General features: G+C 47.2%; 1 protein-coding gene across 1 annotated transcript in view; it reads right to left on the bottom strand.

Moving 5' to 3' along the window:
- RPS11 (ribosomal protein S11) overlaps positions 1-22,830 on the bottom strand; it is a 35,309-nt gene that overhangs the window by 5,166 nt on the left and 7,313 nt on the right. The window contains exons 3-4 of the mRNA XM_063938931.1: positions 18,382-18,457; positions 17,801-17,930 (exon numbers count right to left, since the gene is read on the bottom strand). Of these exons, the coding sequence (XP_063795001.1) occupies positions 17,801-17,930; positions 18,382-18,457 (206 nt within the window). The remainder of the gene's footprint in view (positions 1-17,800; positions 17,931-18,381; positions 18,458-22,830) is intronic.

Raw genomic sequence — 22,830 nt, 5'->3', positions numbered from 1 at the left:
TCCGGTGTTCAAACCGCCATGCCGTCAAACGCAGTCGCGGTAAGTCTTGGAACAGACAAGGTCCCTGCTGGAGCAGGTCCTTTCTTAAAGGCCGATGCCACGGTTCCTCTTGGAACAGACATGGTACTTGCTGAAAGCAAATCCCTTCTTAGCTCCCGAGGCCATTAGTCCTCTGTGAGCATCTCTTGAAGTTCAGGTTACCAAGTCCCTCTTGGCCAATCCGGAGCCACGAGTATAGTTCTTACTCCTCTATGTCTTATAATTCTCAATACCTTGGTTATGAGAAGCAGAGGAGGGAACACATACACCGACTGTTACACCCACGGTGTTACCAGGACGTCCACAGCTATCGCCTGAAGGTCTCGTGACCTGGCGCAATACCTGTCCCATTTTTTGTTCGGGCGGGACGCCATCATGTCCACCTTTGGTCTTTCCCAACGGTTCACAATCATGCGGAAAACTTCCCGATGAAGTTCCCACTCTCCCGGGTGGAGGTCGTGCCTGCTGAGGAAGTCTGCTTCCCAGTCGTCCACTCCCGGAATGAACACTGCTGACAGTGCTATCACATGATTTTCCGCCTAGCGAAAAATCCTTGCAGTTTGCCACTGCCCTCCTGCTTCTTGTGCCGCCCTTTCTGTTTACGTGGGCGACTGCCGTGATGTTATCCCACTGGATCAATACCGGCTGACCTTGAAGCAGAGGTCTTGCTAAGCTTAGAGCATTATAAATTTGCTCTTAGCTCCAGTATATTTATGTGGAGAGAATTCTCCAGACTTGATCACACTCCTTGTGTGACTGCTCCCCAGCCTCTCAGGCTGGCCTCCGTGGTCACCAGCATCCAATCCTGAATGCCGAATCTGCGGCCCTCTAGAAGATGAGCACTCTGTAATCACCACAGGAGAGACACCCTTGTCCTTGGATATAGGGTTATCCGCTGATGCATCTGAAGATGCGATCCGGACCATTTGTCCAGCAGATCCCACTGAAGAGTTCTTGCGTGAAATCTGCCGAATGGAAGCGCTTCGTAATAAGCCACCATTTTTACCAGGACTCTTGTGCAATGATGCACTGACACTTTTCCTGGTTTTAGGAGGATCCCGATTAGCTCGGATAACTCCCTGGCTTTCTCTGGGAGAAACACCTTTTCCTGGACTGTGTCCAGAATCATCCCTAGGACCAGCAGACGTGTCGTCGGAACAACTGCGGTTTTGGAATATTTAGAATCCACCCGTGCTGTCGTAGAACTACTTGAGATAGTGCTACTCCGACCTCCAACTGTTCTCTGGACCTTGTTCTTATCAGGAGGTCGTCCATTTTCTTTGAAGACGAATCCTCCTTTCGGTCATTACCTTGGTAAGGACCCGGGGTGCCTTGGACAATCCAACGGCATCGTCTTGAAACTGATAGTGACAGTTCTGTACCACGAACCTGAGGTACCCCTTGGTGAGAAAAGGCAAATTTTGGGACATGGAGGTAAGCATCCCTGATGTCCCGGGACACCATATAGTCCCCTTGTTCTTTGCTATCACTGCTCTGAGTGACTCCATCTGGATTTGAACCCTTGTAAGTGTTCAAATTTTCCAGATTTAGAATAGGTCTCACCTAGCCTTCAGTACCACCATATAGTGTGGAGTAATACCCCTTTCCTTGTTGTCGGAGGGGTAATTTTATTATCACCTGCTGGGAATACAGCTTGTGAATTGTTTTCAATACTGCCTCCCTGTCGGAGGGAGACATTGGTACAGCAGACTACAGGAACCTGCGAGGGGGGAAACCTCTCGACATTCCAATCTGTACCCCTTGGATACTACTTGTAGGATCCAGGGGTCCTGTACGGTCCCAGCGTCATGCTGAGAACTTGGTAGAAGCGGTGGAGGGCTTCTGTTCCTGGGAATGGGCTGCCTGCTGCAGTCTTCTTCCCTTTCCTCTATCCCTGGGCAGATATGACTCTTATAGGGACGAAAGGACTGAGGCTGAAAAGACGGTGTCTTTTTCTGCAGAGATGTGACTTAGGGTAAAAACAGTGGATTTTCCAGCAGTTGCCCTGGCCACCAGGTCCCATGGACCGACCCCAAATAACTCCTCCCCTTTATACGGCAATACATCTTTGTGCCGTTTGGAATCTGCATCACCTGACCACTGTCGTGTCCATAAACATCTTCTTGCAGATATGGACATCGCATTTACTCTTGATGCCAGAGTGCAAATATCCCTCTGCGCATCTCGCATATATAGAAATGCATCCTTTAAATGCTCTATAGTCAATAAAATACTGTCCCTGTCAAAGGTATCAATATGTTTAGTCAGGGAATCCGACCAAGCCACCTCAGCTCTGCACATCCAGGCTGAGGCGATCGCTGGTCACAGTATAACACCAGCATGTGTGTGTATACTTTTTAGGATATTTTTCAGCCTCCTATCAGCTGGCTCCTTAAGTACGGCCCTATCCGTAGATGGTACCGCCACTTGTTCTGATAAGCGTGTGAGCGCCTTATCCACCCTGAGGGGTGGTTCCCACCGCGCCTTAACTTCTGGCGGGAAAGGGTATACCGCCAATAATTTTCTATCGGGGGAAACCCACGCATCATCACACACTTCATTTAATTTATCTGATTCAGGAAAAACTACAGGTAGTTTTTTCACCTCACACATAATACCCTTTTTTGTGGTACTTGGAGTATCAGAAATATGTAACACCTCCTTCATTGCCCTTAACGTGTAGCCCTAAAAGAAAATACGTTTGTTTCTTCACCGTCGACACTGAAATCAGTGTCCGTGTCTGGGTCTGTGTCGACCGACTGAGGTAAATGGGCATTTTACAGCCCCTGACGGTGTTTGAGACGCCTGGACAGATACTAATTTGTTCGCCGGCCCTCTCATGTCGTCAACCGGCTTGCAGCGTGTTGACATTGTCACGTAATTCCATAAATAAGCCATCCATTCCGGTGTCGACTCCCTAGAGAGTGACATCACCATTACAGGCAATTTGCTCCGCCTCCTCACCAATATTTTCCTCATACATGTCGACACACACGTACCGACATACAGCACACACATAGGGAATGCTCTGATAGAGGACAGGACCCACTAGCCCTTTGGGGAGACAGAGGGAGAGTTTGCCAGCACACACCAAAACGCTATAATTATCCAGGGACAACCTTTATATAAGTGTTCCTCCCTTATAGCATTTTAATATACATATCGCCAAATCAGTGCCCCCCCTCTCTGTTTTAACCCTGTTTCTGTAGTGCAGTGCAGGGGAGAGCATGGGAGCCTTCCCACCAGCCTTTCTGTGAGGGAAAATGGCGCTGTGTGCTGAGGAGAATAGGCCCCGCCCCCTTTTCGGCGGGCTTCTTCTCCGGAGTTTTAGATATCTGGCAGGGGTTAAATACATCCATATAGTCTCAAGGGCTATATGTGATGTATTTTTCGCCATACAGGTATTATACATTGCTGCCCAGGGCGCCCCCCCCCAGCGCCCTGCACCCTCCGTGACCGCTGTGTGAAGTGTGCTGACAACAATGGCGCACAGCTGCAGTGCTGTGCGCTACCTGATGAAGACTGAGTCTTCTGCCGCCTGGTTCCGGACCTCTTCATCTTCAGCATCTGCAAGGGGGGTCGGCGGCGCGGCTCCGGGACGAACCCCAGGGCGAGCCCTGTGTTCCGACTCCCTCTGGAGCTATGTCCAGTAGCCTAAGAATCCAATCCATCCTGCACGCAGGTGAGTTGAAAATCTCTCCCCTAAGTCCCTCGATGCAGTGAGCCTGTTGCCAGCAGGACTCACTGAAAATAAAGAACCTAAAAACTTTTTCTAAGCAACTCTTTAAGAGAGCCACCTAGATTGCACCCTTCTCGGCCGGGCACAAAAACCTAACTGAGGCTTGGAGGAGGGTCATAGGGGGAGGAGCCAGTACACACCATGTGATCCTAAAAGCTTGCTTTTGTGCCCTGTCTCCTGCGGAGCCGCTATTCCCCATGGTCCTGACGGAGTCCCCAGCATCCACTAGGACGTTAGAGAAACTATATTTATCCTATATGTCACCTGAAATAGTGACTCCTAGATCCCTTTCCTCCTCAGTAGTTTCCAGTATAGTGCCATTAATACTATATTTATCCTTTATGTCACCTGAAATAGTGACTCCTAGATCCCTTTCCTCCTCAGTAGTTTCCAGTATAGTGCCATTAATACTATATTTATCCTTTATGTCACCTGAAATAGTGACTCCTAGATCCCTTTCCTCCTCAGTAGTATCCAGTATAGTGCCATTAATACTATATTTATCCTTTATGTCACCTGAAATAGTGACTCCTAGATCCCTTTCCTCCTCAGTAGTCTCCAGTATAGTGCCATTAATACTATATTTATCCTTTATGTCACCTGAAATAGTGACTCCTAGATCCCTTTCCTCCTCAGTAGTATCCAGTATAGTGCCATTAATACTATATTTATCCTTTATGTCACCTGAAATAGTGACTCCTAGATCCCTTTCCTCCTCAGTAGTCTCCAGTATAGTGCCATTAATACTATATTTATCCTTTATGTCACCTGAAATAGTGACTCCTAGATCCCTTTCCTCCTCAGTAGTTTCCAGTATAGTGCCATTAATACTATATTTATCCTTTATGTCACCTGAAATAGTAACTCCTAGATCCCTTTCCTCCTCAGTAGTCTCCAGTATAGTGCCATTAATACTATATTTATCCTGTCACCTGAAATAGTGACTCCCAGATCCCTTTCCTCCTCAGTAGTTTCCAGTATAGTGCCATTAATACTATATTTATCCTTTATGTCACCTGAAATAGTGACTCCTAGATCCCTTTCCTCCTCAGTAGTTCCCAGTATAGTGTCATTAATACTATATTTATCCTTTATGTCACCTGAAATAGTGACTCCTAGATCCCTTTCCTCCTCAGTAGTTCCCAGTATAGTGTCATTAATACTATATTTATCCTTTATGTCACCTGAAATAGTGACTCCTAGATCCCTTTCCTCCTCAGTAGTTCCCAGTATAGCGCCATTAATACTATATTTATCCTTTGTCACCTGACATAGTGACTCCTAGATCCCTTTCCTCCTCAGTAGTTTCCAGTATAGTGCCATTAATACTATATTTATCCTTTATGTCACCTGAGATAGTGACTCCTAGATCCCTTTCCTCCTCAGTAGTTCCCAGTATTGTGCCATTAATACTATATTTATCCTTTATGACACCTGAGATAGTGACTCCTAGATCCCTTTCCTCCTCAGTAGTCTCCAGTATAGTGCCATTAATAATAAGATTTTACTTACCGATAAATCTATTTCTCGTAGTCCGTAGTGGATGCTGGGACTCCGTAAGGACCATGGGGATATAGCGGCTCCGCAGGAGACAGGGCACAAAATAAAAGCTTAAGGATCAGGTGGTGTGCACTGGCTCCTCCCCCTATGACCCTCCTCCAAGCCTCAGTTAGGATACTGTGCCCGGACGAGCGTACATAATAAGGAAGGATATTGAATCCCGGGTAAGACTCATACCAGCCACACCAATCACACCATACAACTTGTGATCTGAACCCAGTTAACAGTATGATAAACGCAAAGGAGCCTCTGAAAAGATGGCTCACAACAATAATAACCCGAATTTTTGTAACAATAACTATATACAAGTATTGCAGACAATCCGCACTAGGGATGGGCGCCCAGCATCCACTACGGACTACGAGAAATAGATTTATCGGTAAGTAAAATCTTATTTTCTCTGACGTCCTAGTGGATGCTGGGACTCCGTAAGGACCATGGGGATTATACCAAAGCTCCCAAACGGGCGGGAGAGTGCGGATGACTCTGCAGCACCGAATGAGAGAACTCCAGGTCCTCCTCAGCCAGGGTATCAAATTTGTAGAATTTAGCAAACGTGTTTGCCCCTGACCAAGTAGCTGCTCGGCAAAGTTGTAAAGCAGAGACCCCTCGGGCAGCCGCCCAAGATGAGCCCACCTTCCTTGTGGAATGGGCTTTTACTGATTTTGGCTGTGGCAATCCTGCCACAGAATGTGCAAGCTGAATTGTACTACAAATCCAACGAGCAATCGTCTGCTTAGAAGCAGGAGCACCCAGCTTGTTGGGTGCATACAGGATAAACAGCGAGTCAGATTTTCTGACTCCAGCAGTCCTGGAAACATATATTTTCAAGGCCCTGACAACGTCAAGCAACTTAGAGTCCTCTAAGTCCCTGGTAGCCGCAGGTACCACAATAGGTTGGTTCATGTGAAATGCAGAAACCACCTTAGGTAGAAATTGAGGACGAGTCCTCAATTCCGCCCTGTCAGAATGAAATATCAAGTAAGGGCTTTTATATGATAAAGCCGCCAATTCTGACACACGCCTGGCTGAAGCCAAGGCTAACAGCATCGACACCTTCCATGTGAGATATTTTAAGTCCACAGTGGAAAGTGGTTCAAACCAATGTGACTTTAGAAAACTCAACACCACATTGAGATCCCAAGGTGCCACTGGAGGCACAAAAGGAGGCTGTATGTGCAGCACCCCTTTTACAATGTCTGAACTTCAGGTACTGAAGCCAGTTCTTTCTGGAAGAAAATCGACAGGGCCGAAATTTGAACCTTAATGGACCCTAATTTTAGGCCCATAGACAGTCCTGTTAGCAGGAAATGAAGGAAACGACCCAGTTGAAATTCCTCTGTAGGGGCCTTCTTGGCCTCACACCACGCAACATATTTACGCCAAATGCGGTGATAATGTTTTGCGGTTACGTCCTTCCTGGCTTTGACCAGAGTAGGGATGACTTCTTCTGGAATGCCTTTTTCCCTCAGGATCCGGCGTTCAACCGCCATGCCGTCAAACGCAGCCGCGGTAAGTCTTGGAACAGACAAGGCCCCTGCAGTAGCAGGTCCTTTCTTAGAGGTAGAGGCCACGGTTCGTCCGTGAGCATCTCTTGAAGTTCCGGGTACCAAGTCCGTCTTGGCCAATCCGGAACCACGAGTATAGTTCTTACTCCTCTCCTTCTTATGATTCTCAGTACTTTTGGTATGAGAGGCAGAGGAGGGAACACATACACTGACTGGTACACCCACGGCGTTACCAGAGCGTCCACTGCTATTGCCTGAGGGTCCCTTGACCTGGCGCAATATCTGTCCAGTTTTTTGTTTAGACGTGACGCCATCATGTCCACCTTTGGTTTTTCCCAACGGTTTACAATCAGGTGGAAGACTTCTGGGTGAAGTCCCCACTCTCCCGGGTGAAGGTCGTGTCTGCTGAGGAAGTCTGCTTCCCAGTTGTCCACTCCCGGAATGAATACTGCTGACAGTGCTATCACATGATTTTCCGCCCAGCGAAGAATCCTTGCAGCTTCTGCCATTGCCCTCCTGCTTCTCGTGCCGCCCTGTCTGTTTACGTGGGCGACTGACGTGATGTTGTCCGATTGGATCAACACCGCCTGACCCTGAAGCAGAGGTTTTGCTTGACTTAGGGCATTGTAAATGGCCCTTAGTTCCAGAATGTTTATATGAAGAGACGTTTCCAAGCTTGACCACAGGCCCTGGAAATTCCTTCCCTGTGTGACTGCTCCCCAGCCTCTCAGGCTGGCATCCGTGGTTACCAGGATCCAATCCTGAATGCCAAATCTGCGGCCCTCTAGTAGATGAGCACTCTGCAGCCACCACAGGAGAGACACCCTTGTCCTTGGCGACAGGGTTATCCGCTGATGCATCTGCAGATGCGATCCGGACCATTTGTCCAGTAGATCCCACTGAAATGTTCTTGCATGGAATCTTCCGAATGGAATTGCTTCGTAAGAAGCCACCATTTTCCCCAGGACCCTCGTGCACTGATGCACTGAGACCTGTCCTGGTTTTAGGAGGTTCCTGACTAGCTCGGATAACTCCCTGGCCTTCTCCTCCGGGAGAAACCTTCTTCTGGACTGTGTCCAGAATCATTCCTAGGAACAGTAGACGTGTCGTTGGAATCAGCTGCGATTTTGGAATATTTAGAATCCACCCGTGCTGACGTAACACTACCTGAGATAGTGCTACTCCGACTTCTAACTGTTCCCTGGATCTTGCCCTTATCAGGAGATCGTCCAAGTAAGGGATAATTGAAATGCCTTTTCTTCGTAGAAGAATCATCATTTCGGCCATTACCTTGGTAAAGACCCGAGGTGCCGTGGACAATCCAAACGGCAGCATCTGAAACTGATAATGACAGTTTTGTACTACAAACCTGAGGTACCCTTGGTGAGAAGGGTATATCGGGACGTGGAGATAAGCATCTTTGATGTCCAGAGACACCATATAGTCCCCTTCTTCCAGGTTCGCTATCACTGCTCTGAGTGACTCCATCTTGAATTTGAACCTTTTTATGTAAGTGTTCAAGGATTTCAGATTTAAAATTGGTCTCACCGAGCCGTCCGGCTTCGGTACCACAAACAGCGTGGAATAATACCCCTTTCCTTGTTGCAGGAGGGGTACCTTGATTATCACCTGCTGGGAATACAGCTTGTGAATGGCTTCTAGAACTGCCTCCCTGTCGGAGGGAGACTTTGGTAAAGCAGACTTCAGGAAACGATGAGGGGGAAACGCCTCGAATTCCAGTTTGTACCCCTGCGATACTACCTGTAGAATCCAGGGATCCACTTGCGAGTGAGCCCACTGCGCGTTGAAATTTTTGAGACGGGCCCCCACCATATCTGAGTCTGCTTGTAAAGCCCCAGCGTCATGCTGAAGACTTGGCAGAAGCAGGGGAGGGCTTCTGCTCTTGGGAAGCGGCTGCATGGTGCAGTCTTTTTCCTCTTCCTCTGCCCCGGGGCAGAAAGGAGTGGCCTTTTGCTCGCTTGTACTTAAGGGAACGAAAGGACTGAGATTGAAAAGACGGTGTCTTTTTCTGCTGATGTGGAGTGACCTGGGGTAAAAAGGTGGATTTTCCAGCCGTTGCCGTGGCCACCAGGTCCGATAGACCAGCCCCAAATAACTCCTCCCCTTTATACGGCAATACTTCCATGTGCCGTTTGGAATCCGCATCCCCTGACCACTGTCGCGTCCACAACGCTCTTCTGGCAGAGATGGACATAGCACTTACTCTTGATGCCAGGGTGCAAATATCCCTCTGTGCATCACGCATATATAATAATGCATCCTTTAAATGTTCTAAACTTTTATTCTAAGCAGCTCAGGAGAGCCACCTAGATTGCACCCTTCTCGGCCGGGCACAAAAATCTAACTGAGGCTTGGAGGAGGGTCATAGGGGGAGGAGCCAGTGCACACCACCTGATCCTTAAGCTTTTATTTTGTGCCCTGTCTCCTGCGGAGCCGCTATATCCCCATGGTCCTTACGGAGTCCCAGCATCCACTAGGACGTCAGAGAAACTATATTTATCCTTTATCACCTGAAATAGTGACTCCTAGATCCCTTTCCTCCTCAGTAGTCTCCAGTATAGCGCCATTAATACTATATTTATCCTTTATGTCACCTGAGATAGTGACTCCTAGATCCCTTTCCTCCTCAGTAGTTTCCAGTATAGTGCCATTAATACTATATTTACCCTTTATATTACCTGAGATAGTGACTTCTAGATCCCTTTCCTCCTCAGTAGTTTCCAGTATAGTGCCATTAATACTATATTTATCCTTTATGTCACCTGAGATAGTGACTCCTAGATCCCTTTCCTCCTCAGTAGTTTCCAGTATAGTGCCATTATTACTATATTTATCCTTTATGTCACCTGAGATAGTGACTCCTAGATCCCTTTCCTCCTCAGTAGTTCCCAGTATAGTGCCATTAATACTATATTTATCCTTTATGTCACCTGAAATAGTGACTCCTAGATCCCTTTCCTCCTCAGTAGTTTCCAGTATAGTGCCATTACTACTATATTTATCCTTTATGTCACCTGAGATAGTGACTCCTAGATCCCTTTCCTCCTCAGTAGTCTCCAGTATAGTGCCATTAATACTATATTTATCTTTTATGTCACCTGAAATAGTGACTCCTAGATCCCTTTCCTCCTCAGTAGTTACCAGTATAGTGACAGTAATACTATATTTATCCTTTATGTCACCTGAAATAGTGACTCCTAGATCCCTTTCCTCCTCAGTAGTTCCCAGTATAGTGCCATTAATACTATATTTATCCTTTATGTCACCTGAAATAGTGACTCCTAGATCCCTTTCCTCCTCCGTAGTATCCAGTATAGTGCCATTAATACTATTTCTCTATCGTCCTAGTGGATGCTGGGGTTCCTGAAAGGACCATGGGGAATAGCGGCTCCGCAGGAGACAGGGCACAAAAAGTAAAGCTTTTTCAGATCAGGTGGTGTGCACTGGCTCCTCCCCCTATGACCCTCCTCCAGACTCCAGTTAGATTTTTGTGCCCGGCCGAGAAGGGTGCAATCTAGGTGGCTCTCCTAAAGAGCTGCTTAGACAAAGTTTAGCTAGGTTTTTTATTTTACAGTGATTCCTGCTGGCAACAGGATCACTGCAGCGAGGGACTGAGGGGAGAAGGAGTCAACTCACCTGCGTGCAGGATGGATTGGCTTCTTGGCTACTGGACATCAAGCTCCAGAGGGACGATCACAGGTACAGCCTGGATGGTCACCGGAGCCGCGCCGCCGGCCCCCTTGCAGATGCTGAAGTCAGAAGAGGTCCAGAATCGGCGGCTGAAGACTCCTGCAGTCTTCTAAAGGTAGCGCACAGCACTGCAGCTGTGCGCCATTTTCCTCTCAGCACACTTCACACGGCAGTCACTGAGGGTGCAGGGCGCTGGGAGGGGGGCGCCCTGGGAGGCAAATGAATACCTATAAAGGCTAAAAATACCTCACATATAGCCCCTAGAGGCTATATGGAGATATTTAACCCCTGCCTGATTTTTCTAAATAGCGGGAGACGAGCCCGCCAGAAAAGGGGCGGGGCCTATCTCCTCAGCACACGGCGCCATTTCCTCTCACAGCTCCGCTGGTCAGGACGGCTCCCAAGTCTCTCCCCTGCACTGCACTACAGAAACAGGGTAAAACAGAGAGGGGGGGGCAAATTTATGGCGATATTTTGATATAACAAAGCAGCTATAAGGGAGCACTTATTATAAGGCTATCCCTGATATATATATAGCGCTTTTGGTGTGTGCTGGCAAACTCTCCCTCTGTCTCCCCAAAGGGCTAGTGGGTCCTGTCTTCGTTAGGAGCATTCCCTGTGTGTCTGCTGTGTGTCGGTACGTGTGTGTCGACATGTATGAGGACGATATTGGTGTGGAGGCGGAGCAATTGCCAAATATGAGGATGTCACCCCCTAGGGAGTCGACACCAGAATGGATGCCTTTATTTATGGAACTACGGGATAGTGTCAACACGCTAAAGCAGTCGTTTGACGACATGAGGCGGCCGGACAATCAATTAGTGCCTGTCCAGGCGACTCAAACACCGTCAGGGGCTGTGAAACGCCCTTTGCCTTAGTCGGTCGACACAGACCCAGACGCAGGCACTGACTCCAGTGGTGACGGTGACGATTCAACCGTATTTTCCAGTAGGGCCACACGTTATATGATTTTGGCAATGAAGGAGGCGTTACATTTAGCTGATACTACAGGTACCACTAAACAGGGTATTATGTGGGGTATAAAAAAACTACCTATAGTTTTTCCTGAATCAGAAGAATTAAATGACGTGTGTAATGAAGCGTGGGTTGCCCCTGATAAAAAGCTGATAATTTCAAAGAAATTATTGGCATTATACCCTTTCCCGCCAGAGGTTAGGGAGCGCTGGGAAACACCTCCTAGGGTGGACAAGGCGCTAACACGCTTATCTAAACAAGTGGCGTTACCCTCTCCTGAGACGGCCGCACTTAAAGATCCATCAGACAGGCGGATGGAAAATATCCAAAAAAGTATACACACACATGCAGGTGTTATACTACGACCAGCTGTAGCGACTGCCTGGATGGGCAGTGCTGGGGTAGTTTGGTCAGAGTCCCTGATTGAAAATATTGATACCCTGGACAGGGACAATATTTTACTGTCGTTAGAACAAATAAAGGATGCATTTCTTTATATGCGTGATGCACAGAGGGATATCTGCACACTGGCATCACGGGTAAGTGCTATGTCCATTTCGGCCAGAAGAGCTTTATGGACGCGACAGTGGACAGGCGATGCGGATTCAAAACGGCATATGGAAGTTTTGCCGTATAAAGGGGAGGAGTTATTTGGAGTCGGTCTATCAGATTTGGTGGCCACGGCTACAGCCGGGAAATCCACCTTTCTACCTCAAGTCACTCCCCAACAGAAAAAGGCACCGACTTTTCAACCGCAGCCCTTTCGTTCCTTTAAAAATAAGAGAGCAAAGGGCTATTCATATCTGCCACGAGGCAGAGGTCGAGGGAAGAGACAGCAACACGCAGCTCCTTCCCAGGAACAGAAGCCCTCCCCGGCTTCTACAAAAGCCTCAGCATGACGCTGGGGCTTCTCAAGCGGACTCGGGGACGGTGGGCGGTCGTCTCAAAAATTACAGCGCGCAGTGGGCTCACTCGCAGGTAGATCCCTGGATCCTGCAGATAATATCTCAAGGGTACAGGTTGGAATTAGAGACAGATCCACCTCGCCGTTTCCTGAAGTCTGCTTTACCAACGTCCCCCTCCGAAAGGGAGACTGTTTTGGAAGCCATTCACAAGCTGTACTCTCAGCAGGTGATAGTCAAGGTACCTCTTCTACAACAAGGGAAGGGGTATTATTCCACTCTTTTTGTGGTACCGAAGCCGGATGGCTCGGTAAGGCCTATTCTAAATCTGAAGTCCTTGAACCTGTACATAAAGAAGTTCAAGTTCAAGATGGAGTCACTCAGAGCAGTGATAGCGAACCTGGAAGAGGGGGACTTTATGGTATCCTTGGACATCAAGGATGCGTATCTCCACGTTCCAATTTACCCCTCACACCAGGGGTACCTCAGGTTCGTTGTACAAAACTGTCACTATCAGTTTCAGACGCTGCCGTTCGGATTGTCCACGGCACCTCGGATCTTTACAAAGGTAATGGCCGAGATGATGATTCTTCTTCGAAGAAAAGGCATATTAATTATCCCATACTTGGACGATCTCCTAATAAGGGCGAGGTCCAGAGAACAGCTAGAGATGGGATTAGCACTGTCTCAAGAAGTGCTAAAACAGCACGGGTGGATTCTGAATATTCCAAAATCCCAGTTAATGCCGACAACTCGTCTGCTGTTCCTAGGGATGATTCTGGACACGGTTCAGAAAAAGGTTTTTCTCCCGGAGGAAAAAGCCAAGGAGTTATCCGACCTTGTCAGGAACCTCCTAAAACCAGGAAAGGTGTCTGTACATCAATGCACAAGAGTCCTGGGAAAAATGGTGGCTTCTTACGAAGCAATTCCATTCGGCAGATTCCACGCAAGAATTTTCCAAAGGGATCTGTTGGACAAATGGTCAGGGTCGCATCTTCAGATGCACCTACGGATAACCCTGTCTCCAAGGACAAGGGTGTCTCTTCTGTGGTGGTTGCAGAGTCCTCATCTATTGGAGGGCCGCAGATTCGGCATACAGGATTGGATCCTGGTGACCACGGACGCCAGCCTGAGAGGCTGGGGAGCAGTCACACAAGGAAGAAACTTCCAGGGAGTATGGACGAGCCTGGAAACGTCTCTTCACATAAACATTCTGGAACTAAGAGCAATATGCAATGCTCTAAGCCAGGCAGAACCTCTGCTTCAGGGAAAACCGGTGTTGATCCAGTCGGACAACATCACGGCAGTCGCCCATGTGAACAGACAGGGCGGCACAAGAAGCAGGAGTGCAATGGCAGAAGCTGCAAGGATTCTTCGCTGGGCAGAGAATCATGTGATAGCACTGTCAGCAGTGTTCATCCCGGGAGTGGACAACTGGGAAGCAGACTTCCTCAGCAGACACGATCTTCACCCGGGAGAGTGGGGACTTCATCCAGAAGTCTTACACATGCTGGTAACCCGTTGGGAAAGACCAATGGTGGACATGATGGCGTCTCGCCTCAACAAATAACTGGACAGGTATTGCGCCAGGTCAAGAGATCCGCAGGCAATAGCTGTGGACGCGCTGGTAACGCCTTGGGTGTACCAGTCGGTGTATGTGTTTCCTCCTCTGCCTCTCATACCAAAAGTATTGAGAATTATACGGCAAAGAGGCGTAAGAACGATACTAGTGGTTCCGGATTGGCCAAGAAGGACTTGGTACCCGGAACTTCAAGAGATGATCACGGAAGATCCGTGGCCTCTACCTCTAAGGAGGGACTTGCTTCAGCAGGGTCCCTGTCTGTTTCAAGACTTACCGCGGCTGCGTTTGACGGCATGGCGGTTGAACGCCGGATCCTAAAGGAAAAAGGCATGCCGGAAGAAGTCATTCCTACTTTGATTAAAGCAAGGAAGGAAGTAACCGTGCAACATTATCACCGAATTTGGCGAAAATATGTTGCGTGGTGCGAAGATCGGAGTGCTCCGACGGAGGAATTTCAACTGGGTCGATTCCTACATTTCCTGCAATCAGGATTGTCTATGGGTCTCAAATTGGGATCTATTAAGGTTCAAATTTCGGCCCTGTCGATTTTCTTTCAAAAAGAATTGGCTTCAGTCCCTGAAGTCCAGACCTTTGTTAAGGGAGTGCTGCATATACAGCCTCCTGTGGTGCCTCCAGTGGCACCGTGGGATCTCAATGTGGTTTTGGACTTTCTAAAATCTCATTGGTTTGAACCACTAAATAAGGTGGATTTGAAATATCTCACTTGGAAAGTGACCATGCTTCTAGCCCTGGCTTCTGCCAGGAGAGTATCAGAATTGGCAGCGTTATCTTACAAAAGCCCATATCTGATTTTCCATTCGGACAGGGCAGAACTGCGGACTCGTCCGCATTTTCTCCCTAAGGTGGTGTCAGCATTTCATCTGAACCAGCCTATTGTAGTGCCTGCGGCTACAAGTGACTTGGAGGACTCCAAGTTACTGGACGTTGTCAGAGCATTAAAAATATATATTGCAAGGACAGCTGGAGTCAGAAAATCTGACTCGTTGTTTATATTGTATGCACCCAACAAGATGGGTGCTCCTGCGTCTAAGCAGACGATTGCTCGTTGGATCTGTAGCACAATCCAACTTGCACATTCTGTGGCAGGCCTGCCACAGCCTAAATCTGTAAAGGCCCACTCCACAAGGAAGGTGGGCTCATCTTGGGCGGCTGCCCGAGGGGTCTCGGCATTACAACTTTGCCGAGCAGCTACGTGGTCAGGGGAGAACACGTTTGTAAAATTTTACAAATTTGATACTCTGGCTAAGGAGGACCTGGAGTTCTCTCATTCGGTGCTGCAGAGTCATCCGCACTCTCCCGCCCGTTTGGGAGCTTTGGTATAATCCCCATGGTCCTTTCAGGAACCCCAGCATCCACTAGGACGATAGAGAAAATAAGATTTTACTTACCGATAAATCTATTTCTCGGAGTCCGTAGTGGATGCTGGGCGCCCATCCCAAGTGCGGATTATCTGCATAAATTGTACATAGTTATTGTTAACTAATTCGGGTTATTGTTGAAGGAAGCCATCTTTCAGAGGCTCCGCTGTTATCATACTGTTAACTGGGTTTAGATCACAGGTTGTACGGTGTGATTGGTGTGGCTGGTATGAGTCTTACCCGGGATTCAAAATCCTCCCTTATTGTGTACGCTCGTCCGGGCACAGTACCTAACTGGAGTCTGGAGGAGGGTCATAGGGGGAGGAGCCAGTGCACACCACCTGATCTGAAAAAGCTTTACTTTTTGTGCCCTGTCTCCTGCGGAGCCGCTATTCCCCATGGTCCTTTCAGGAACCCCAGCATCCACTACGGACTCCGAGAAATAGATTTATCGGTAAGTAAAATCTTATTATTTATCCTTTATGTCACCTGAAATAGTGACTCCTAGATCCCTTTCCTCCTCAGTAGTTTCCAGTATAGCGCCATTAATACTATATTTATCCTTTATGTCACCTGAAATAGTGACTCCTAGATCCCTTTCCTCCTCAGTTTCCAGTATAGTGCCATTAATACTATATTTATCCTTTATGTCACCTGAGATAGTGACTCCTAGATCCCTTTCCTCCTCAGTAGTTCCCAGTATAGTGCCACTAATACTATATTTATCCTTTATGTCACCTGAGATAGTGACTCCTAGATCCCTTTCCTCCTCAGTAGTCTCCAGTATAGTGCCATTAATACTATATTTATCCTTTATCACCTGAAATAGTGACTCCTAGATCCCTTTCCTCCTCAGTAGTTCCCAGTATAGTGACAGTAATACTATATTTATCCTTTATGTCACCTGAAATAGTGACTCCTAGATCCCTTTCCTCCTCAGTAGTTCCCAGTATAGTGACAGTAATACTATATTTATCCTTTATGTCACCTGAGATAGTGACTCCTAGATCCCTTTCCTCCTCAGTAGTTTCCAGTATAGTGCCATTAATACTATATTTATCCTTTATGTCACCTGAGATAGTGACTCCTAGATCCCTTTCCTCCTCAGTAGTTTCCAGTATAGTGCCATTAATACTATATTTATCCTTTATGTCACCTGAAATAGTGACTCCTAGATCCCTTTCCTCCTCAGTAGTTCCCAGTATAGTGCCATTATACTATATATATCCTTTATGTCACCTGAAATAGTGACTCCTAGATCCCTTTCCTCCTCAGTAGTTCCCAGTATAGCGCCATTAATACTATATTTAGCCTTTGGGGTTTCTGTAATATACATTTGACTTTATAAAATAGATGGCAAAATAGTCAATACACCACGATAATGTATGTCAGGGGTACAGTAAGGGAAAGGTTAGGGGCACCCGAACAGAACTAATGACTTGCTGCCATTGGGCAGCATCTAGTGTTGGCCAGAATAAAACAATTGAATCAGCCCCAATGAAGTGCACAGCTGTGCCATCTCCAAGGGCTACAAAACCAAGACCTTTGTGGAACACAATAGACGCAGTAGAAGTCGCATGAGGTACAAACGCGTTACAGTAGTCCGAATGCTGAAAACCTAAATCAGTCACTCGTTACAAAGGGACAAACGACACCAGGAGTAAAGATAGAAGTGTTGCTCGGATGCAGGTCATGTTTAACCAAATACCTGTCAGAGTCCTTCAGTAATCACCGCTTTACCTCATACCTGCAGCTCTGATAATTCTGCACACAACTCTTCATGACAAGGCCACACCAGCAGCGTTATAGGGCGAGTTAGGATGTCTGGCCAGTGACTATTAAACATTATCCGCTAAGGACATGTAAAAGGGAATTTGGGATGATTGTTCTACTTTCACAAATGACAACAGCAGAATATCGCAGTAATGTTATTCAAGGCATTTAACCGTCAGCAAAGCCTTAATCAGGACAGTAATTCATGTTTACAGCAATTCTGATTGTTAAAATGCTTTACACATTACTGTTCACTGGCTGCCTCCACTCATAGCTATGATGTGAAATGAAGTGCACATATACAACACTGCTAGCAGACCGCATGGCGTAACGTGGCAGATACTGTACACACAGTGTTTGGTGTATAATCAGCCAGCCCTCAGAGTGTACTTACCACACAGATACAGACACGATTACCGAGTGCTGCCCCCAATCTGAGTTTGAACTGTTGTGGTAAAGACTTGGATACATTTCCAGCAACTCGTTACAGAATAGGGAACGGAGCATTTTATAACTGGTTATTTGAAGGGTCCCAGTGGGCAGCAGTGTTACCAATCCTTATTGTGCCTGAAATCAAAGCTTCTGTACACAGGAACAAGCAGACTGAATGCTGGCCGCACAGCTGCTCTTACCTGAAGGCGGGGGAGAGGTGCACAGACATGTTCTTGTGACGTTTCTCAAAACGGTTGTACTTGCGAATGTAATGCAGGTAGTCCCGGCGGATGACAATTGTGCGCTGCATCTTCATTTTGGTGACCACACCTGCAAGAAAAAAAGTTTGTAAAAATAGATTCCTACAGTATAATGTCAGTCGGTGCAATCGGCTCCTTTACAGAAGAATCAAGACTAGCCAAATATAAATTCTACAACCCACTGGTGCTATTGCTGTGCCATAGACCGCAAAATATCTACTTGCGTCATTTCTGTGGATAACACCCAGTATCATCGGACCTGCGAATATCCGCTGCCAGGGTAAGTTTGGAATTACGGACTTGGTAACACTGTGGGGGATTCAATTGTTTTGTGGGCATCCAAACAGAATGAGAGCCCACCGGAGCTATTCAATTGTTCCCATCAGAACCAGATTTAGTGGTGGTTAAGTAGAATGCCCAAACCACAGTGTTCTCGCACATCACAGCTCACCTAAGGAGGCTGTAAGCTGAAAGGTGTGCCAACGGCTGAAACAATCCAATTGTCCCCACCGATCACTTACCAGAAAGAATACGCCCACGGATGGAGACATTGCCAGTGAAGGGACATTTCTTGTCAATGTACGTGCCATCAATTGCCTGGAAGACAAGCCGAATATTATGGGTAAATATTGGACAACTTCCTACACCAGTGCTTCCCTAATAGGACATTTCCCATCTCCTCACAGTAGGACACATCAGTAATGACACCTGTGCTCCAGTAAGGAGAAACAGAAAAATAAGAATTTACTTACCGATAATTCTATTTCTCGTAGTCCGTAGTGGATGCTGGGGACTCCGTCAGGACCATGGGGAATAGCGGGCTCCGCAGGAGACAGGGCACATCTAAAAAGCTTTTTAGGTCACATGGTGTGTACTGGCTCCTCCCCCTATGACCCTCCTCCAAGCCTCAGTTAGGTACTGTGCCCGGACGAGCGTACACAATAAGGAAGGATCTTGAATCCCGGGTAAGACTCATACCAGCCACACCAATCACACCGTACAACTTGTGATCTGAACCCAGTTAACAGTATGATAACAAAACGAAGTAGCCTCCGAAAAGATGGCTCACAACAATAGTAATAACCCGATTTTTGTAACAATAACTATGTACAAGCATTGCAGACAATCCGCACTTGGGATGGGCGCCCAGCATCCACTACGGACTACGAGAAATAGAATTATCGGTAAGTAAATTCTTATTTTCTCTAACGTCCTAGTGGATGCTGGGGACTCCGTCAGGACCATGGGGATTATACCAAAGCTCCCAAACGGGCGGGAGAGTGCGGATGACTCTGCAGCACCGAATGAGAGAACTCCAGGTCCTCCTTAGCCAGAGTATCAAAATTTGTAAAATTTTACAAACGTGTTCTCCCCTGACCACGTAGCTGCTCGGCAAAGTTGTAATGCCGAGACTCCTCGGGCAGCCGCCCAGGATGAGCCCACCTTCCTTGTGGAATGGGCATCTACATATTTCGTCTGTGGCAGGCCTGCCACAGAATGTGCAAGCTTAATTGTACTACAAATCCAGCGTGCAATAGACTGCTTAGAAGCATGAGCACCCAGCTTGTTGGGTGTATACAGTATAAACAGCAAGTCAGACTTTCTGACTCCAGCCGTCCTAAATATATATATATATATATATATATATATATATATATATATATATATATATATATATATATATATATATATATATATATATATATATATATATATATATATATATATATTTTTAGGGCCCTGACCACGTCTAGTAACTTGGAGTCCTCCAAGTCCCTAGTAGCCGCAGGCACCACAAGAGGTTGTTTCAGGTGAAAACGCTGACACCCCTTTATGAAGAAACTGGAGACGAGTCCCAGTTCTGCCCTGTTCAAATGGAAAATTTTTAATATGGGCTTTTGTAAGACAAAGCCGCCCATTCTGACAATCGCCTGGCCGAGGCCAGGGCTAACAACATGGTCACTTCCCATGTGAGATATTTGTCAACAGCATGGTCACTTTCCATGTGAGATTTCAAATCCACAGATTTGAGCGGTTCAAACCAATATGATTGTAAGAAATCCCAACACTATGTTGAGATCTCACGGTGCCCCTAGGGGCACAAAAAAGCTGTATATGCAATACATCCTTTACAATCTGGACTTCAGGAACTGAAGTCAATTCTTTCTGGAAGAAAATCTACAGGGCCGAAATCTAAATGTTAATGAACCCCAATTTGAGGTCCAAAACACTCCTGTTGTTTTCAGGAAGTGTAGAAATCGACCTAGTTGAATTTCCGTCGTGGAGCCTTCCTGGCCTCACCCACGCAACATATTTTCACCACATGTGGTGATGACGTTGTGCGGTCACCTCCTTCCTGGCTTTGACCAGGGTAGGTATGACCTCTTATGGAATGCCTTTTCCCCTCAGGATCCGGCATTCAACCGCCATGCCGTCAAACGCAGCCGCGGTAAGTCTTGGAATAGACATGGTACTTGCTGAATCAAGTCCCTTCTTAGCTCCCCAGGCCCTTAGTCCTCTGTGAGCATTTCTTGAAGTTCCGGGTACCAAGTCCCTCTTGGCCAATCCGGAGCCACTAGTATAGTTCATACTCCTCTATGTCTTATAATTCTCAATACCCTGGTTATGAGAAACAGAGGAGGGAACACATACACAGACTGGTACACCCACGGTGTTACCAGAACATCCACAGCTATCGCCTGAAGGTCTCATGACCTGGCGGAATACCTGTCCCGTTTTTTGTTCGGGCGGGACGCCATCATGTCCACCTTTGGTCTTTGCCAACGGTCCACAATCATGTTGAAAAACTTCCCTATGAAGTTTCCACTCTCCCGGGTGGAGGTCATGCCTGCTGAGGAAGTCTGCTTCCCAGTCGTCCACTCCCGGAAAGAACACTGCTGACAGTGCTATCACATGATTTTCCGCCTAGCGAAAAATCCTTGCAGTTTTCACTGCCCTCCTGCTTCTTGTGCCGCCCTTCTGTTTACGTGGGCGACTGCCGTGATGTTATCCCACTGGATCAATACCGGCTGACCTTGAAGCAGAGGTCTAGCTAAGTTTAGAGCATTATAAATTTGCTCTAAGCTTATTTATGCGGAGAGAATTCTCCAGACTTAATCACACTTCCCTGGAAATTTTTTTTTCTGTGTGACTGTTCCCCAGCCTCTCAGGCTGGCCTCCGTGGTCACCGGCATCCAATCCTGAATGCCGAATCTGCGGCCCTCTAGAAGATGAGCACTCTGTAATCACCACAGGAGAGACACCCTTTTCCTTGGATATAGGGTTATCCGCTGATGCATCTGAGGATGCGATCCGGACCATTTGTCCAGCAGATCCCACTGAAGAGTTCTTGCGGGAAATCTGCCGAATGGAATTGCTTCGTAATAAGCCACCATTTTTACCAGGACTCTTGTGCAATGATGCACTGACACTTTTCCTGGTTTTAGGAGGATCCCGATTAGCTCGGATAACTCCCTGGTTTTCTCCACTGGGAGAAACACGTTTTTCTGGACTGTGTCCAGAATCTTCCCTAGGAACAGTAGACGTGTCGTCGGAAAAAGCTGCGATTTTGGAATATTTAGAATCCACTCGTGCTGTCGTATAACTACTTTAGATAGTGCTACTCCGACCTCCAACTGTTCTCTGGACCTTGCCCTTATCAGGAAAGCGTCCATGTTTCTTTTAAGAAAAATCATCATTCCGGCCATTACCTTGGTAAAGACCCGGGGCGCCGTGGACAATCCAAACGGCAGCGTCTGAACTGATAGTGACAGTTCTGTACCAGGAACCTGAAGTACCCTTGGTGAGAAGGGCAAATTTGGACCTGTAGGTAAACGTCCCTGATATCCAGTGACATCATATCGTCCCCTTCTTCCTGGTTCGCTATCACTGCTCCGAGTGACTCCATCTTGATTTGAACGCTTGTATGTAAGTGTTCAAATATTTCAGATCTCACCGAGCCGGTTGGCTTCAGTACCACAATATAGTGTGGAATACTACCCCCTTCCTTGTTGTAAGAAGGGTACTTTGATTATCACCTGCTGGGAATACAGCCTGTGAATTGTGTGAGGGGGAGACGTCTCGAATTTCCAATGTATACCTGGGATATTACATGTAGGATCCCGGAGTTCCCTTGCGAGTGGTGCTGAAACTCTTGAGATGACCCCCTACCGCACCTGAGTCCGCTTGTACGGCCCCAGCGTTATGCTGCGGACTTGGCAGAAGCCGTGAGGAGCTTCTGTTCCTGGGAATGAGCTGCTTGCTGCAGTCTTCTTCCCTTTCCTCTCCCCCTGGGCAGATATGACTGGCCTTCGCCCGCCTGCCCGTATGGGGACGAAAGGACTGAGACTGAAAAGACTGTCCTTTTCTGCCAATATGTGACTCGGGGTAACAAAAGGTGGATTTTTCAGCTGTTGCCATGGCCACCAGGTCCAATGGACCGCCCCTTTATACGGCAATACTTCCATATGCCGTCTGGAATCTGCCTCACCTGACCACTGTCGTGTCTTCGTCTGGCAGATATGTACATCACATTTACTCTTGATGCCAGAATGCAAATATGCCTCTGCGCATCACACATATATAGAAATGCATCCTTAAAATGCTCTATAGACAATAAAATCCTGTCCCTGTCAAGGGTATCAAAATTTTCAGTCAGGAAATCCGACCAAGCCCCCTCAGCGCTGCACATCCAGGCTGAGGCGATTGCTGGTCGTAGTATAACACCAGTATGTGTGTATATACTGTTATGATATTTTCCAGCTTCCTATCAGCTGGCTCCTTGAGGGCGGCCGTATCTGGAAACGGTAACGCCATGTTTTTTTTATAAGCGTGTGAGCGCCTTGTTCACCCTAAGGTGTGTTTTCCAACGCGCCCTTACTACTGGCGGGAAAAAGGGTATACCGCCCATAACTTTCTGTCGGAGGAACCCCACGTATCATCACACACTTCATTTAATTTATCTGATTCAG

The sequence above is a fragment of the Pseudophryne corroboree genome, chromosome 9 (assembly GCF_028390025.1).
Source record: "Pseudophryne corroboree isolate aPseCor3 chromosome 9, aPseCor3.hap2, whole genome shotgun sequence".
Classification (NCBI taxonomy): Eukaryota; Metazoa; Chordata; class Amphibia; order Anura; family Myobatrachidae; genus Pseudophryne; species Pseudophryne corroboree.
This window is presented reverse-complemented; position numbering and strand designations above follow the sequence as displayed.